The sequence below is a fragment of the Odontomachus brunneus genome, unplaced genomic scaffold (assembly GCF_010583005.1).
Source record: "Odontomachus brunneus isolate Ranch 3 - 2012 unplaced genomic scaffold, Obru_v1 Obru_scaffold_191, whole genome shotgun sequence".
Lineage (NCBI taxonomy): Eukaryota > Metazoa > Arthropoda > Insecta > Hymenoptera > Formicidae > Odontomachus > Odontomachus brunneus.
Genome location: NW_022639641.1, coordinates 229,106 through 247,299, shown reverse-complemented (window position 1 = coordinate 247,299; position 18,194 = coordinate 229,106). Strand labels below are relative to the sequence as shown.

Genomic DNA, 18,194 nt, shown 5'->3' with positions numbered 1-18,194 from the left:
TATATACACGCGATATTAAATTTTCATTTGGGCAATTTCCACGCTGCCTTATTGTTCTGTTGAGGCAACGTTTCGTCGGAATTAGTGTTACCGTTGTTGGCGTCGTTGACGTTCCCACCCGCACTCTCTTAATAACATGCACCCCTCTGGTGTGTATAAGTGCAGCACCGCACCTAACCCGGCGTTCCTGCGTTACCGCGCCGCCGAAATGAATAATTACGTTCTGCGCCAGGATTCGTTCGCCTTTTGTATCACGCGATACATAACAACAGTAGATGGTATCGAATGACTGATACACAGAAATCGACACAGCCGGCGTTAAGGCTCGTTTTACGCTGTAGTCTACTTTGTAATTTTATAGTATTCTTAAGATGAAGAGATAAAGAGAAGATTGCCTACCTGTGCCGGACGTCAATCTTATTTTATCATTTTTTGTTAGTTCCACACTATAAATATTATTTTACATCGAGTGCTATAAATTTTCTATGTTTAAATTATATTATTCTAATAATAGATTTCACATGATACTATATTATATTACGCTATATTACTTCCTCTTGCATGCAGGTTAAAGAGGGATACTTAATTGGACGTCGTTTTCTGCTTATTTTCCGCAGCTACCGGCACCGCTGCCGATCTGTCGGGAGTGCCTTGGCGCTACGATGGCCGGCAACAACAACACCACCAAGCGCAACTCCAACGAGAAGTTGAGCAGGTGTAGCATCTGCGGTGCCGCCCTGCACAATTCGTGCGCGCCGCCCGAACTCTCGGTGCTTGTCGAACGGGGGATAATCTGGTCCTGCGACGATTGCTCGCCAACTTGCTCCGGTTGTCAGCTGGAGCGGGAGTCGCAGAATTATTTGGTCAAGTGCGCCGGCTGCGTCAAGTGTTACCATCCTAGCTGTCTGGACCCCAGCCTTGACAAGAAAAACCGGGCACCCTGGAGATGTCGGCACTGTTTAACAGCGCACACACCGGTTGGCAAAGACGACGGTAAGAAGAACAGAGCGCAGGATTCAGCCGACGACGACACGACAAACAGCGCGAGGAAGAGGCTGAAATTGCGGGAGAATCGAAAGTAAGTGTAAGAGCGTACGCATGTCATGTGATGTACTCGATGAGGAAACGTTCTAACATTAGAATATAGTAGAACTCATTGTGCATGTTCTAACGTAATGAATAAGTCGGGTCTCAAACATTAAGTTGACTAAAAAATCCTTTCTTATAAATGCTGAACATTAAGTTGACTAAAAAATCCTTTCTTATAAATGCTGAACATGTGTTGCTTGTGAACATGAAATATACTTGCAAGTAAAATGTATATTCCGAATCAACTAAGTAATAATGCATGTTTGTGTCAATAACTGCAATCACACGACGATTTTGCACTTCGGATAATGAACTGGATAAACTAACGTATGTTGCGGTGATGTTTTCTTTTACAGATCAATGGTATCCAGAGAATACATGGCGAGTACGTATCCGGTCAAGAAAGGCAGTGCGTGTGTGGCTCAGGTGGACAGCAGCTCGGACGGTAATGCGGGTGTTGTCTCCCCTCGTCAACCACCTTTGATTTCCTCTCCTTTACCACAACCCCCCACCCCACTCGCAGGCCAGGGTAGGCTACTCGAGGAAAAGAACGACAGGATCTCCAAAGAGAAGCAAAAGTTCTTTAGATTGAGCGCATTTAACGCTGAACACAGTAAATTGAAGCGGGTGGGGGGCGGTGATAAATCGAGACCCTCGCGGAACGTTAGCGCTAGGTCGACTCGGGGTACTGCGGATCCGAAAAAGCTTGGAATGTCGCGAGTGTCTAGCAGCAGCAGTGCCGGCGAAGGCAGCAGCAGTAGTGAGGCTGATAACAGCAGTGAGAGCTCGGAAGGCAGTGATAGTAGCGACGACGACGACGACGACGACGACGACGACGACGACGACGACGACGACGACGACGACGACGAGGACGACGATGAGGAGGGCAATAGCTCGAGTGAGAGCAGCGGCGATACTTGTTCATCGTCGGACGAAGCGCAACACGATAGAATCGAGTCTCCTAAGACGAAAGTGCCGTTCGCCTGCGATCTCAGCGAGGACAAGCCGTGGGGCTTCGCTGCTGCCGCTGCCAAACTGAACGTAGAGTCGCCTTTCTTCAGCAATATCACCAACACCTTCGGCGCTTCATTACCCAAGCTTGACGTGAGCGACACGCCAACTTTCGGCTTGCATATACAGCCCGCAGCCGTCAATACGCCAGACAGTAAAAAGAAACAACTGAAATGCAATACCGCCGTGCAATCACCAAGCGTCGCACTCGTGAGCGCCGATAACAAAGTGAAACCTGGGAGTGGTCAGTTGAGAAGCCTCTTCGACGGTTTGAGTCACTTTTTTTCAGCACCTAGCAGAGCGAGATCGGCGGGTGTGCCGGCGCCGAATTACGCGCCGGATAGGAGGAAAAGGCCTAACGCCGAAGATACCGAGGCGAAAACTAATCGAGTTTCCTCTCGGACTGGTAATAACCAGCGAAACAAGCCGGACGATTCGCCTAGTAAGTCGAAAGAACGGAAAAAGACCGAAGTCGTCGAGACTACGTCGAGAGTACCGAAACCCGGTATCTTCGTTCCTTCTGACGAGAGCCTGTACTCCTCACTGAATGAAAAAGTACCGAAAATGACTCCCTCGAATCTGGTGAAGACCGCGGTGAACAGTAAGAGGCACGAGCATGAGAGGAGAAAGTTGATGAAAGATGACGCATCGTCGCTCATTAAATGCGCCGCGACAGCGGCTCCCTCGTCACCGTCATCCTCATCGTCGAGACACGAGCAACAGCAGCAGCAGCAGCAGCAGCAGCAGTCGCGAAAGAAGCATACAGCTGCGGACACAAGTCAGACACGCCACCCTGTGCCCGCATCCGTTGCGAAATCCGGCCTCAGTTCCGATTCCGTCAAATCAAGTCCCAATCCAAAGTCCAATCCACGAACCTATACTAGCGCCACCACCACCAACACCACCACGACACCCCGCGCGACACCCTGCTCCACCAGGAAGGGTAAGAGTCTACCCCACCCGTTCACAAGTCCTAACCTCGATGATGCACCCAAAGTCGCAAAGAAGATTTCCTTCTAATCTAATCCTCGCTCACAACCACGTGGATGTGTTGGCGGTGTGGTGTGTGGTATGATGTGTGTGTACACGTATGTCTGATGACCATATAACATCTTCCAAGTTAACGTGATTGTTCCGCTTGATACCGAGAAATCGTTTGTAGAAGCTTACTGATTACTCTTGCGAATATTTATTGGTTATTTCATTGCGGCTGATACGACAACAAGTGCAATTAATGAAATCACGAACAATCAGGTTCCTTGACAAGACGTTTATCTGCTACATAGTGTAAAATCAATGATAATACATTGTGACAATATATTTGACAATACGCAATCGCAAGAAATTATACATGGGGATGTGGGAGGCGATTAGCGATTATAATGTATGCGCATAATGCGCGGCAGTTAATGAGAATGAAGCAAGTTATTTTCATTTGTTTTACACTGTGAATACTGTGGTTATTGCATGTTGTTAATCATGTTATTACTTGGCTCTGGCATTTTGTTTCCTTTAATCCACGCTAAATACATTTGGGAGACGGCCGTCGAGTCGAGAAAAATTATTGACGAGTTCTGAAGAGACACGTCCTCTCACACGTAGAGAAGCCTCTTCATTCTATATTCGTTACTTTGGAGCCGATCACCTTACGTTTTGCAATCAAACAACACCGTGGTTTTTGCCAGGTTACTTGTACAGGACACACAGCTACCATAGTTGCATTTGCAAATGCACCGTGCCATTGTACATACATGCCATATTCGCACAACTTTTATTTCAATCTCTCATCTTGTACATTGGCATCATTTCTTTCTTTTTCTTGCATTTCGAGCGAATCGACTTGTCCAGTGCGATTTCCGCGGCATTCGAGCGGTGAGAGTCAGACGGGCGCTCTCGTTGCATTCTTGCAGATCAAAATGCTCCACTTACCAAAGAAAAACGGCCGGAATTTTATCTCGATCGAGATTGCGCGCGAGAGAAGATGATACGCGCCGAGCATATCGCGCGCTTATTGTCGCGTAACGATATTCGATCGAACGCGAGTTCAGATTGACGAGTCGTTTCTTCAACTCTTCTCTCCCCTCAGTCTGTAAAAATGAGAGACGACTACAACGAGTATTTCCAGGCGCTGACGAGAAATACGGCACTATGGGTGACTTATCTCACTCAGCCGTCCCCTTGTACCATTCACAACTGGAGCCTACCTGCTGCTGCTGACATTTAGCAGGCATTGTTGTATAACACCACCCCCCCTTCACCCCTTCTTCACGAAAGAGAAGTCCCTGCCGACGAAGAGCCAACTTTGATACTCTGCCAACACATCCCATAAACCTAACCCACAGCTTTGCTTTGGAATACTACTCACATTATTAACAGCGATCGAGTTATTGACCGCATTTTTTTTTCTATTATAATTTTTTTTTTCTTTGACGTTATTATCACGTGGGATTGCTACTGTCACCACGCCAAGCCGATCGATTTAATTTCGCTTCCTATGGTTTAATATAGATCCACTTTTGACCAGTCGGTTCCCACAAATAGGACATGGCTACTTCCCCGCCGTTAATCTAAAATATGATGGCTACTAAATCGTCCAGGTCGCGTATTCACGTACCTGAGTCATGGGTGATAATGAAATTATCCTCGCTTTTTGTGTAATGCATCTCGTATCTAGTGCGAGTTACACCACCAACGTAATGCACATCGTTTATGCCCTTGTCTTTTGTCGCAGTACGTCGACACGTACTTTAACGTACTTTAGAGTTAACGTCTCTTTTGTTCTCTTTTTTTTCTCTTTTCCGAAGTGCGCGCGCAACTGAACGCTCCACGTTCGATGCCGAGTTTGACGGCGAATCATTCCTGACATTTTTCTCATTATTTACGAGTTCGTCCATCAGATTTCTTTTACATGAGACACTTTTCTCCTATGTTTTTCTCATACAACAAATTGTAAGCAGTTAAAGGTAACGTCGTACGCAGAGATGTGATTTATTTAATATCAGTGATGATAAATATGTAAAATTGATTTCTACCACGAAGAGAGAAACGAATTGTTGCGTTAGAACGTCGATTCGATTCGTGGATGTTCATAAACCTTTTTCCTTCTTACAGACGAGCCCGTCGTCCCGCAGTCTTTGCCACCGGGCGTCACGCCGAAGGACGTGGATCTCTTCAGGGATGCGCGCGACAAAGCGGCCCGATTAACCGTCAGCAGCGACGAGAATAACTTGTGGGTTAACTCGACGGCCAGCAACGTGTCCAGTAGCACAGTACGGAATCCTGCAGCGATCGTATTCGGCCGTTACGAGGTCGAGACTTGGTACTCGAGTCCGTTCCCTCAGGAGTACGCGCGACTACCTAAACTGTTCTTTTGCGAGTTTTGTCTCAAGTACACGAAAAGCCGAGCGGTGCTTGACAGGCATATGGATAAATGTCAATGGAGGCATCCTCCTGCTACCGAAATCTACAGGTGTAACGGATTGTCCGTATTCGAGGTACGTGCGTCATACGTATCACTTTTCTTTCAAGATTATTTTCTTTTCTTTCACAATTATTTCAAAGTTCTTAAAATAATTCATGAGAAGCGTCAAAGACTCATTAGAGCCATTTAAATTAATTGTTGCGAGCAAATTATTATTTATAATCTCATCAAGGGAAAGTTTTTAATATTATTTTTAATATATCAAATGTTACACATTAGTTCTAATCTTTTTGATCTTATCATAATATTATAATATCGATTTTTTTATTAATCAATTTTATTTATAATATCAATAAATTTTTATTAATTTAATACATTTTTGTAATATTAACCTTACAGGAAGATTCAATACGACGAAATGTTTTGTATATTAAATATGATAATATTAAAAGGACTAATAATGTTGACATATTGAAAATAACATCTCATAGTCTTGTCAACGTTTTCTTTTTTACGTTACATACACTCAATTTGTGATAACTGAGGAGGAAACATACTCTCCACGTGTTGCAGATCGACGGTAACGTGAACAAGATATATTGTCAGAACCTATGTCTACTGGCGAAGCTGTTCCTGGATCACAAGACGCTTTATTACGACGTAGAGCCGTTTCTGTTTTACGCAGTGACCAAGAACGACAAGTACGGTTGCCACTTAATAGGATATTTCAGCAAAGAGAAACACTGTCCAGCTCAGAGGTACAACGTCTCTTGCATCATGACGCTGCCGCAGTATCAGAGGCAAGGCTATGGCAGGTTTCTCATAGAGTTCAGTTACCTGTTATCGAAGGTCGAAGGCATTCCGGGTACGCCGGAAAAACCACTCTCGGATCTCGGTCGTGTGTCGTATCATTCCTTCTGGAAAAGCGTGGTGCTCGAGTATCTGGACTCGCATCGGAATATCAATGGCATTAAACTCGACGATATCACGAAGGAGACCGGTGTATCAGCGCACGATATCGCCACTGCGATGCAACTACTAGGGTTCATCAGGTCGGTACAGTTGTCAGGTGAAGAGGGGAACTATAAAATGGCTGTGGTAGTCGATTGGGATAAGGTGGACGCTCACATGACGAAAGTACGAAGGAGTTCCCGTATCAAACTGGATCCCGACTGTCTCAGATGGATACCGTTGCTCACGCAGATACCTAATCCGTATCAAAGTCAAGAGGAAAGCGGCGACACTAATTCAGAAGTGTCTCCTGCGGTAGAGCCTAAGCCCGCGGCGGCGGTTGTTGAGAAGATACAGAAAGTTAAGATAAAAAAGAAGCCCAAAGGAAGGAGAATGAGTCAGAGAAAATCGTCCTTGAAACCGAAGACTCCGCAGAAGACTGCACCTCAAAAAGACACGGCCAAAGAAGAGAAGGATGCTAAAGACTCGAGGGAAACTAAAGCGTCGAAGGAGTCGAGGGAATCTACGAAGGAGAGCCGTAGTAAGGACGAAAGCGCGGAGAATCGAAAAGATGCAGAAGCGGATGCCAAAAGCGGCACATCGTCTACGCCGAGAAATTCTCGCGCGGTCAGTTCGGCAAAAAATACGACTCCGACGAGTACACCGAAAACGCATATAATGACGATGTCGAAAAGAAGGATCAGACCGCCTAAGACATACTTAGCTGAGTCGTCCATCACGACGCCGTTGAGAAAACGAAAACATTCCGATAAGACTGAAGTCGCAGAGAAGGAAGAGACGACCAATGTCAGAAAGAGGACGCGAGAATCTCTGAGGGAGAGAGATAAGGAGCGCGATCGGGAGGCTGAGCGGGAACGCGACAAAGAGAAGGAGAAGACAAAGGACAAGGATAAAACGAAGGAAAGTGAGTCCTCGAAGGAAACGGCAGCGGAAAAAGCATCTCACAAGTTGGAATCCACGAGTCGACGAGATCAGACTCCGGTGTCTCAGAAATCCGCGTCGAAGAAACAGTGTAAAGTGGACGATATCTTGTTGAAGGTAACTAGCAGGCAGACTAAGTATATGCAGGCGAAGCAGGCGAAAGATAAAAAAGTGCCGGAGGAGACGCAGTGTAACGGCAGTAAGGAAGAGGCGCGAGATTCTGCGAAGAACTCGTCGCTATCGAGACGGGGTAGGGCCAAAGCAACGGTAGCGACAACAACGACTCCGAATTCGACGGCGACGACTACGACGACGACAACAACGGCAACGACGACGACAACAACGGTGACGACAACGGAAACTCGGAAGATGCCGCAATTGACGCCGGAAACTCCTACGAAGAACAGAGCCGAGAGTCCTGTGATACCACCTCCCTCATTATCTCCACCACCTGCAGAAACTGCCGTGAAAAACGGTTCCGTTCGTACCAAGCAACCGTCCGTATCGGATTTACCATCGAAGCACTCGGCAGCAACCAGTAATGGAGATAACAAGAGTGAGAACGCCGAGGAGAACAACGGATCGACTGTTACTATAGAAACGGAAGTAGTTTCCGCGAGTCCTGGGGAATACGAAGGTGGTGACGAGGACGAAGGCGAAGAGGAGGAAATACCCGCGCCGATGTCTAAACCTGTAACCAGCCAACAGCAGCAGCAGCAGCCATCGTCGCCTGTCGCGGAGAAGCCTGTGAAGAAGATCATTGAGGAGGACGAGAAAGCAGCGGACGATAAGTCGCATGAGACGAAGAAAGAGAACGAGAGCTCATCGCAGAAAACAGACGCGGCGGTGACGAGTCTACCGGTCGACGACGATCAGACTGAAACTTTAAACGAATGTGATAAGGACTCCGAGACTGAGAAGCCTGTTCGCAGTCCGGAGACATCGAAAACAGTACCTGAAGTTGCTTCACCAAAAGAGGAGGAAGTCGACAAATCGGAGACTGTCAGTCTGCCGAAGAAAGACGATCCTAAAGAGGAATTGGTCTGCGAGACGCCGAAGGATGCGAAGGTTGACTTGACGCGACCGAGACCGGTGGCGTCTCCCGTGACGGAGAAACGAAATACGTGCACGCTCGCCAATAATACGGCGGTGAACAACACTGAAGTCGAGCCTCTAACGCCGCAAGAGAAGGCGTTACCCGTGACATTGGAGCAGCAGGATACTACACTGCAGTTGCAAACTCAGACGGAGGAGTTGAAGCAGCATTCACCCGAAAGCGGTAAGACGACGCCGCACTTGGATAATCCAGGCTCGGTGAAACGAACGCCACCGTCGCAGCCGGATCTGCCGTCTATGGGAGTGTACACACCAGACTCTACCACCAATTCCGTACACTCGCTGCATTACGGCCAATGCGATCTTGACGTCAGCCAATTAGGTCTGGAGTCGCCTACTTCCATAGCTAGTGATCTCGCGTCGCAGAACAGCGTGGAACGACCACCCAGTGCATTGCCGTCTATTCCGCCGGCGGTTAGTGTACCGATGACGGTGCCCATGCAGATCACTGCACCAGTAACGTCGTCGTCATCGTCGTCGTCGTCGCCGATGCCGGTGAATATACCTCCACAACAACAACAACAGCAGCAACAGCAGCAGCAGCAGCAGCAGCAGCAGCAGCAGGTACAGTATACCGACTGCTCGATGCCACAGCATACGCCGCCTGCTCATGTAGGCATCCACCCGATGCATCCACAGCCACAGTCCCTCCAGCAACCGCGCACCCCGCAGTCGCACACTCCGCAGAGTATACCGACTCAGAGTCCGCAGCCGTTGCCGCAGAGTCATACGCCGCAGCCGTTGCCACCGCAATCGCATACGCCGCAAAGTATACAGACTCAGAGCCCGCAGCCAATGCCACAGAGTCACACGCCGCAGCCTTTGCCCCAGGCGCACACGCCGCAGCCGATGCAGTTGTCGTTGGCGGCACAGCAAGCACAGAATCAAAGTATGGCGCACAGTCAGTCTCAACAGCAGGCGCAATCTCAGCAGCAACAGTCGCAGCAGCAGTCGGCGCATCAGCAACAGCCGTCGCAGCCACCGCAACAATCGCAGTCACACAGCAAGAGAGCGAGCGGTTCGCAGACGACTCACAGGTCCAGGTCGACGCAGCAGAGCAGCAGCAGCAGCAGCAGCAGCAGGTCGTCACATCGCGCTACTCCACCGGCGACACCTCATACACAAACCTCCCAACACACGTCGCAGGGCAGTGGCGGTCACAGCAATAGTACCGTGGCGCATACCAGCACACACGCGGTGCCGCCACAGTATCAGCAGTCACCGTCATCGTCGATGAGCGTGCCGCCGATGCCGCCTCACCCTCACTCGCACACCGCCGCCGCGGCCGCGCACGCCGCGCATTCGCACAACATGGCGGTGATCTCGCAGGGTAATTACATGGCGGTGGCAGGTTCGCAGGGCTTTCCTGCACAGAACACCTACGTGATCCAGCATCGCAGTGGTCGCTCGGGCGCGCCTACGCCCTGCACCACTGCCACGAATTTCTACATACAGACCAGCGCAATGCCGCCGCACTCGCACACACCAGCGCCACCGTCACTATCGGCCTCCAGCAATCATCAGACCACCAATTCGTGCAGCCTCGCAAAACTGCAGCAGCTCACTAACGGTCTGGAGATGATACCGCCAACACCATCGCCCGCGATGAACCTCACGCCGCCACCGCCGATCCCGCATACCATGACGCCGCCGCAGACGTCGCGGCAGCTACCGACGCCGCCGCAGGTGCCGTTGGGCTATCCCAAGAACTACTACAACGTCAATACCGTGCCACCTGGTACACCTGGCCCACCCAGCCGCTCCACTTCCAGGTCGTCGGCAAACGCGGCGAACATGCCGTCGCTCACGCAATATCCCAGCGAGAGTCTCTATCGACAGAGCCTTGACCCGGGTAGCGCTTGTCCGCAGATGCAGAGCGCCGCGTCCCGCGTCAGTCCGAACGTCGCCCTCAATACGAATCTCATGGCGGCCGCGCAGTACGGTTACCGAGTGGCGCAGCCGGCCACCGGCTACATGAACCAAGCGGCGCAGCTAGGCGGCTTTATGAACCAAGCGAGTCAACTGCCAGTTGGCGTGGTGAACGTGCCCGCGCCGTACCCGCAGGACCCGCATCAGCAGAACCCGGCGGCAGTCTACACCACGTATCACGGATACATTAACGGTGGTCTCATGCAACCGCTGAACAGCACCATGAGGCCGCGTTAAGTCGCTCATCACGCGAAGTGAAGTCTCGTGGATCTCTAGCTTCCTCGTGTGGAACAGCCCGCTGCTGGATTTCTTCTGGCCAGTGAACAGCAGTGAGCGAGTGAGCGAGTCAACGTATGTAACGCCTTACGCGACGACGAGTTAACGCTCTCTTTTGCACGACCTATGGCGACGATGCTCCACGCCTGACCTCCTATCACGCGTTTGGTCACACATATGGTGAGCGCGACGCTGGACTACGCTCGTACTTCCTCCAACTACTACTTCGTTGCTTCCATCAGCTGCTGTCGGCTGCCCGCTCTGTCCGTGAAGAGAATGCTTTTCGACTTTCTTCTACTACATCACACCACAGCTGGCTTTCACCACAGCAAGTTATCCTTCTCGGGTCAGAGGCTCCCCTCTGCGGAATCTCCGAGATACGAAGGTGCTCTCTCTCTCTGACAAGGTCGCTTCGCGATCGGTAGGCCGCATTCGCGAGCGATGAACCGAGCAACGCGCGGATAATCAGTGCTGGGCTGCATGTATTTGCGAATAACGAGGGACGATTTGGAGAATGTGATTGGTATCGTTGTAAGAATAGTATTAGCAATTGCGATCGTTGATACTATTAATGTTTAATACTTCATTCTGAAATAGTATTACCACGCGATTTGATGTGTCAATTAAATCTCGATTATTGGATTCAAGGTGTCTCTCCTGAGAAGTGCCATGAAAACGTAGCCACTGTAGACGCTTCAAGCACTGGTTTCAATACGACGATGCGTAGAAAAAGAAGTCAATCGAAGTTGTTCTCTCTATATCCATATAAATCGCAGTAAAGATATTCAAATAGACTTGCATATCTCATTAATGTACGCACGCAAAATCGTGTAATGTCATTCGTAAGAGTGTCGTTATATTCTTCCGTTATATCGAACGTGAAATTGGCATGACAAGAACTTCAAACGGAGCACATTCTGTCTCTTTACTAACAATTCCTAATTCTTCAAACTCGTCATTCGTAAATACGTCTTGCCCGACGCTTGCTAGCAATAGAGTATAGGGATTTGCGAATTAAGAGTCGTACGTTCTTCTGCTCTTTTCCTCCGCGATATTTTTTAGTATGTATCTCAATTGCACGCTCACTTTCAAAGAAACGGAGCGAGGTAAGAGAAAGTAGAGAAAGGAAGAAGGATGGAAAGAAAGAGAAAGCGTGACACATCTATTCAGCGCATTCTGGGACAATGTTCCCTAAAGCGCTGAAGAAAGAGAGAAGAAAAGTAAATATCATACCCTCCATACCGTCGATAGTGATGGGAGTATAGATACATTTTTTCTCTCCTCCGTGCTCGATTAAGGGCTCGTATTAAACGGATTCTTAACTTGTCGACGAAGATTGCACACAAGGTACAATTTAATCGTAATACAATTTAATCGATCGATAACTTCTCCACAAGCATGGGTTTTTTACTTGTGCGTTTCAAGAGAAAAGGCGAATAAGAATACAAACGTTACCTCGGGCGGATTAGCTAACGATCGGCCAAGGTATCGCGTTCCCCTCTCCGCCACTTCACGAATGAACGATATGAACGGAAAAAAAAAAAGAAAAACAAATGTGCGGATACCTATTTTTTAGTAGGGCATTCCTTCGCGAGACTACATGTTACGTTTTGTGTATTTATATATATATAAATATATATAAATATATTTACGAATAATTCTGTTTGATATTATCGATTGTTGAACATTGTTGTTTAAGTTTTCTTCGAGGCACTCTGTACTTTATTGTATTATAAACGTAAAAGGAAAAAAAAAGAAAGTAGCTACTTATCGCTATGGTAATCCTCATTGTATTATTGAAGGAAAAAGAAAAATCAATTAATTGTCGCTGGCGTTGTCGCGTTTGAAACCGCCGGTCCCGACAGAAGAAGCATCGCTGTTCATCTGATTTTTATCAATTGTTAATACTATTATTTGCTACTCTATTAATTGATTGACCAATCGATCGATTAATCAATAATTACTACTACTGCTCCCGCTGTCACAAGTGACGGGGTAGTGCTCGTGCAAGACACATACGTGCTTGCATGTATACATACATACATACATTACATTGCATACGTACATTCATTCATTCACTCATTCATTCGTTCACTCATTCATTTATTCATTCATTCATTACAATACATTGCGTTTACATACGAGATCGTGTCGTATTCACACACCGATTATATTTTATTTGTCGAATATCGCTGAACGTTCATTCGTTATCTCATTATCATACGTACGCGTATGTTTTTATTATCTAGTATCGCGAGAGGGTAGCTCTATAGTTTTTCGGTAAGAGTAACGGAGCGCGCAATTTGACTCTTCCGGCGAAGCGTCGCGAGGACTCGCGCCGAAATTATTTTTTGTATCGAAGTGACGCGAGAGCACAGCTCTTTAAAAATGTGAAAAAAGAAAAAAAATGAAAAACTCTCGCGCGACGAAGAAGAATGAAAACGGGTAACGTCAACCACGCGCCGTACCCCCTCCCACGCGTTACCCTCGCGAATGTATATTCCTCGGAATGCGTAATTTCCCCTCCCGTCGTGGGCGACGCTTCGCGGAACGGTCACGAGAACAACAACAAAAAAAAATAATATATTTATGGTACGCGTTACGGATTTAATTTTTTCAGACGAAAAGGGCGAAAGAGAAATAAGGGCGGATCGCCTAGTTTAGGGTAATTGAATGATGAGATAAGTAATAGTGTAAAAATACATTGATATTTATTGTACATAGATCTAAAAAAAACTACTAACAAATAAAAAAGAAATCAAAAATGATAACTGAGCTCTGGTCATTTGCAGATGTCTCAGCGAGTGCGATGATAAGTGCAGCATGTATAGTAGTGCATGATGTCGACACAGAGTCGTCCGCGCTTTACTGTATCCGATCCTCCAAAAGCCTCCACTACTTCATCCTGGACACAAGAACGTAATTAGCTATAAACGCTGCGCACACGACGAAGGATTGGTACGGAATAAAAGTGGATCGGAATCGTCGTTTTCAAGTTTCACTTATAAATCTTGCATGTGATGAACCCACATTTCTGCACCGCGTACCAATAGTTGCTTTACATCTCGGACATGGAAGATATTTTACTTTTGAACATATATCTTTATGTATCTTATTCTTTCATCTTATTTTTTGTTGAATGTAATACTTTTCGTATTTTTATACTATATTTCATGTATAACACAAAATATTTTTTTAAAGCGTTTACATAAGAATCCTTGTTTGCAAAAACAAATTACAAATTGATCCACTCTCACTTCGAAGTTACTATTCGCCTCTTATCGGAGATTACGAACGTTCGCAAAGCTCTCGTGTTTCAATTTCTTCCTCGTCGATGATTACCTGGAGCGCGCATTCGAATGCTTTCGCCGTCGCCTGTGTTCCTGTCGTCGCTTCTTCTCCTCGTTCGCGAGATCCACGTACTTCTTCCTCTGCTCGGACGACATGCGACCCCACAACTTGCCGGCGGCCCGTGCTACCACGGTGACCGGCTCCTTCGGCTTCTTGCTGCGCAACTGCAGGAAGAAAATGATGAACGGGTTCGTCGCTCGCGCACCGACGCGATCACGCTTGCCGAAGTTCCGCGTACTCGAACCGGCCGCCGCTCTGCCGTTTCCGCTCACGGACCGTCTACCTTTTCCGGTATCTGCGCTACGTGGAAGGGAAAACTGCAAAGTACGTTTATGCGCGCTTCATTGTGCTCGTGCGCTCTGTGCCTCGCTAACGATAAAAGAGCCTCGGCGTCTTGAGTCGCGAAGCGAATAATCCTTATACTTCGCAAGCGTAATTCCTCGTTCACATAAAATTGAGAAAAATCAACGAGAATTGGGGACACTTCGGGAGGAATTGTTGAGGAGATTTTCACGTGGACGTAAGTCGCGCGAAAATCAAACTAGAATCTTTCCTCACTCGCGACATCATGACCTGAAGCAGCTCCCTGCTCATCTTGATAGAGCCTCGCTCTGTCATAAGGCAGAGATTGCCTTACCTGCCGTGGCCTTCTGTCTTTCGATCTTTCTGGGTCTTAGGCGGCCGCGTGGAGTTCGCGTTTCCCATCTTTCGCTGTGCAGATTCCGCTTCCTACGACGGAACCGTTCTCGATTATCTGGACTGAGGTAACGTCACTTGGCAATTTACTATTTTCACCGGTTCTAACCAGTGATTCGTCCGAAGGCAGTTGTCATATTGACGTTCGCGTTGCAAAAGACTATCCCTTGTTTTTTCAAAAGACAAACACGCTTTCGATATCAGCGCTATTGCGGACGAAACAATTTCCATCTTTTCCCGATATATACTCAGTATATACGATATCCCTTATCTTATATTTTTTAAGGCTCCTGGCATTCTATTACTGCGAAATCCTGGCTTGACGACGTCAGAAAACTGCGAGAAAACGCATGCCAAAAATTCTTGCATATCATTTTCATCTTACAGATATGTTCAAGCGTTCTGAACTGTTCTTTCATACAAATATCTTTATTTAAAAATAGCACGCAAAAATTCTTGGCATGTGTCTTCTCGTTTCTGACGTCATCAATCCAAGGTTCCGCAACAGTGGAAATTCTTAGCAGGGCTGCTTTGTAATTTCTTAACGCTTGAGTCGTCATATAAATATAATGTAATAGCTGCGCAACGACGTTGAACGATAACGATATTATCGTTAAAAATTATAGAATAAATATACAGGAGCTTTGACGCAATTCTTAATTAATGCAATTCTTAATTGACGATTGACTCGCCAAAAAAATACAGTAAATAGTCGTTACTTGGCACGCCTGCATCCTCTATTTTGTTTCATCACCTCTCTATTAATCACACAGCCATGATTTCTCAAATACACTTAATTGTATTAAATGTACTCTATACGTTATTTAAATGAAACCATCACGACATTCAACGTGTTAGCGATTTTTTCAGAAAGAAATCTTAATTAATTATGAAGAATATTATTGCTCTTCACTTGTAACAAAATTTCTACAACATGCTGGGGATATATCGACCCCATTTTCGCACGAAGTTTGTCATCCGCAATTGACATTAAATTCTTAAATAATGCTTAGAATAGTTATATCAGTACAACATATTTTCATAAATAAATTCATCGCATTATCTTATGTTAGGCGTGACGTTATAATTCGCCGCCGGCCTGCGCTGCTTTCTTGTGTTTTTTGCTCTTATGATTACTCTTGCCCGGACAATAGCAAGCTTTCTTCTGGGCGTCGAGGAAGCTCTTGCAACCGAGTGCGGTTGTCCCCGTGTACAGCACTTTTGCCGCGCCCTTGCACGTATTGACAATCGTCACGCCGGTGGTCTGATACGTGTCGCAGAACTTATAGAGGCACCTCTTAAACTCCAGATCGCATTTTTCCTTATCGGTGTTGCACGTGTCGTAGCAAAAGTCATGGAAATCGCAGCACTTGGTCATCTCGGCCAACGGAAGGTATTCTTGATTTACCTAGAAATGTTTAATATATTTCAATTGTAAAATTCTTGACTTCACGACCATTTTGATTTATGACGTCAGAAACGAGAAGATACATGCTAAAAATTTTTGCAAAGTATGTCGAGATAAAAAATATACCCAAAAAATAACATTGTTATTCATCATCAATCAAGAATTCCAAAGAAATTCGGTGAGGGATTAAGAACTTTAATAATAATAATTGGTAATAATTCGTTATAAAATAATAAATATTGCAGATCTATGCATGTTTTAAAACTTGAAAAGAAACTGACAGAAACATCACAAGCTAAATTATGAATTCAATTGGCTGTATAAATCAATATCTGCTGTCCAGTAAATTTAATATAATACACCTCTAGTTAAACAATAAGTTTATAAATTTTGTTTTACGAATTTAGAACGTAATCTTTTAACGAAACTATTTAAAGCAATTTTAAATTCGTTATAGATCAAGTATAAATGCATCATTTCAGATCTACGCATTCGTGCACTTCTTAATCTGGATATCCGCTAACCTCGATTCCAAGAGAACCACATCCGTTGCTTTGTGGTTTGTGATTCCAGTCTGGTTTCGGCGCGGATCCTGAAACATCGAAATAACACATGTCTGAGTCCTCGTCCAACCAAAAATCAGCTTCGTATTTTCGCGTACTTGCCAGAAACGTAACCTAACCTAACTCTCCGCAGTATTCATATTATAGATATACTGTGTGATTTCTAACAATGTTGTATCGTAATAGGCTACAATTAATCACAAATGTGTTTCTTTAGAATGCACCTTCTTACTTTCTTTCGTCGTTTATTATGACAAAGCCGCATTCCGGTCTAGAAAATATATAGAGGAGAAAGGGACAAAGTGTAAAAAGTTCAATCAAAACAATCCGCTCGCAGAGTCTCGCTAAACAACCAATAGAGGCATTGGAGCACTCCGTGATAACCTGATAACGCGGCGAGAGTTGATAAAGCTAGTCACAAGACGTTGGAATCGCGCAGTACCATCAGGACATTGGAAGACGCAGTTTTCTTCCACCGCAGCGTCAAACACTTCGTGTATGTCCTTGATTTTCTTAGCTACGGTTATGGCGTTCTCGAAGAAGTCGTGAAAAACCGTCTCCGCTGCCAACACGGCGTCCCGCAGATTCGACAACAATCCGGAGCCATAGCCGGACCACCCGTACGCGAGAAACGTCAACACGTAGATGATGATTTTGCGGTAGCGCGACAAGTCCATTCCGCTACCTGAGACGATCGATCGGATCTCATCAGCGCGATCGTATGCCCGCACTGTACTGCCAAAGTATTTTTAGATGTATATGTGGACACGTGGTGCTCGGACTGTGGACGAAATCGTCTTAATACATGTACAAAAAATGAAGGATCACTTCTCTCAATTTCGAAAGTGCATAAAATTTAACTGATTGTAATTACCACAAAAATAATGCAAATCGGATGGTTTATTTTATAGTTTAAAGTATCTAGTTTTTAGACGTGTAGCAAAAAATAAAGTTTAATTAATTTTTGCAATGTCATAAGAGTATGAATCAATATTTGTCAAATGCTAAAACATTTTATGAAGTTTGTTGAGTTGCACTGCTTAATCCTTATAGTTACTTATTTTCAGTATTAAAAATACTGGATAATAAGTAATTATCAATGATTCTTAGTATGATATTTCTATAAGGGAAACAAAAAATGATAAGAAAATGAAATTTAAATTACACAAAAATGTAAACCTTCTATTTTAATTTGCATCCTTGTAGATTGCAGTATGTTTTTTTCGCAGAATTATTTAATGTTGAAGCAAAAACACTGATTTTGATCGTTTACAGTAGACGAGTTGGTGTATGATATTCACGAAGAAATAAATAGAAAGCTTACAGTTTCCTCTTTAAAACGCATTTATCATATTTTTGATAAAAATTAATTTTTAGTATAAACTTTATATATATATATATATATATATATATATATATATATATATATATATATATATAT

General features: G+C 45.5%; 3 protein-coding genes across 5 annotated transcripts in view; 1 reads left to right on the top strand and 2 right to left on the bottom strand.

The window, feature by feature from the left end:
- LOC116851785 (histone acetyltransferase KAT6B-like) overlaps positions 1-12,979 on the top strand; it is a 25,097-nt gene extending 12,118 nt beyond the window's left edge. For 2 of the 3 annotated variants that reach the window (XM_032831566.1, XM_032831567.1), the window contains 4 exons: positions 618-1,078; positions 1,446-3,043; positions 5,212-5,594; positions 6,095-12,979. In XM_032831566.1, coding sequence (XP_032687457.1) covers positions 618-1,078; positions 1,446-3,043; positions 5,212-5,594; positions 6,095-10,696 — 7,044 coding nt within the window. In that variant the 3' untranslated portion in view covers positions 10,697-12,979. The remainder of the gene's footprint in view (positions 1-617; positions 1,079-1,445; positions 3,044-5,211; positions 5,595-6,094) is intronic. The other variant, XM_032831568.1, reaches the window with a different exon arrangement.
- Positions 12,980-13,500: 521 nt separating this feature from the next.
- Positions 13,501-15,488, bottom strand: LOC116851790. Its single transcript, XM_032831583.1, has 3 exons — positions 14,724-15,488; positions 14,078-14,386; positions 13,501-13,640 (listed from the first exon to the last, which is right to left on the bottom strand). Exons 1-3 carry the CDS (start codon positions 14,789-14,791, stop codon positions 13,631-13,633), a joined length of 387 nt encoding a protein of 128 aa, XP_032687474.1. The 5' UTR covers positions 14,792-15,488; the 3' UTR covers positions 13,501-13,630.
- Positions 15,489-15,665: 177 nt separating this feature from the next.
- Positions 15,666-18,104, bottom strand: LOC116851789 (group XIIA secretory phospholipase A2). The gene is made up of 4 exons (XM_032831582.1): positions 17,933-18,104; positions 17,196-17,534; positions 16,715-16,782; positions 15,666-16,190 (listed from the first exon to the last, which is right to left on the bottom strand). Exons 2-4 carry the CDS (start codon positions 17,428-17,430, stop codon positions 15,864-15,866), a joined length of 630 nt encoding a protein of 209 aa, XP_032687473.1. The 5' UTR covers positions 17,431-17,534; positions 17,933-18,104; the 3' UTR covers positions 15,666-15,863.
- Positions 18,105-18,194: the final 90 nt, after the last annotated feature.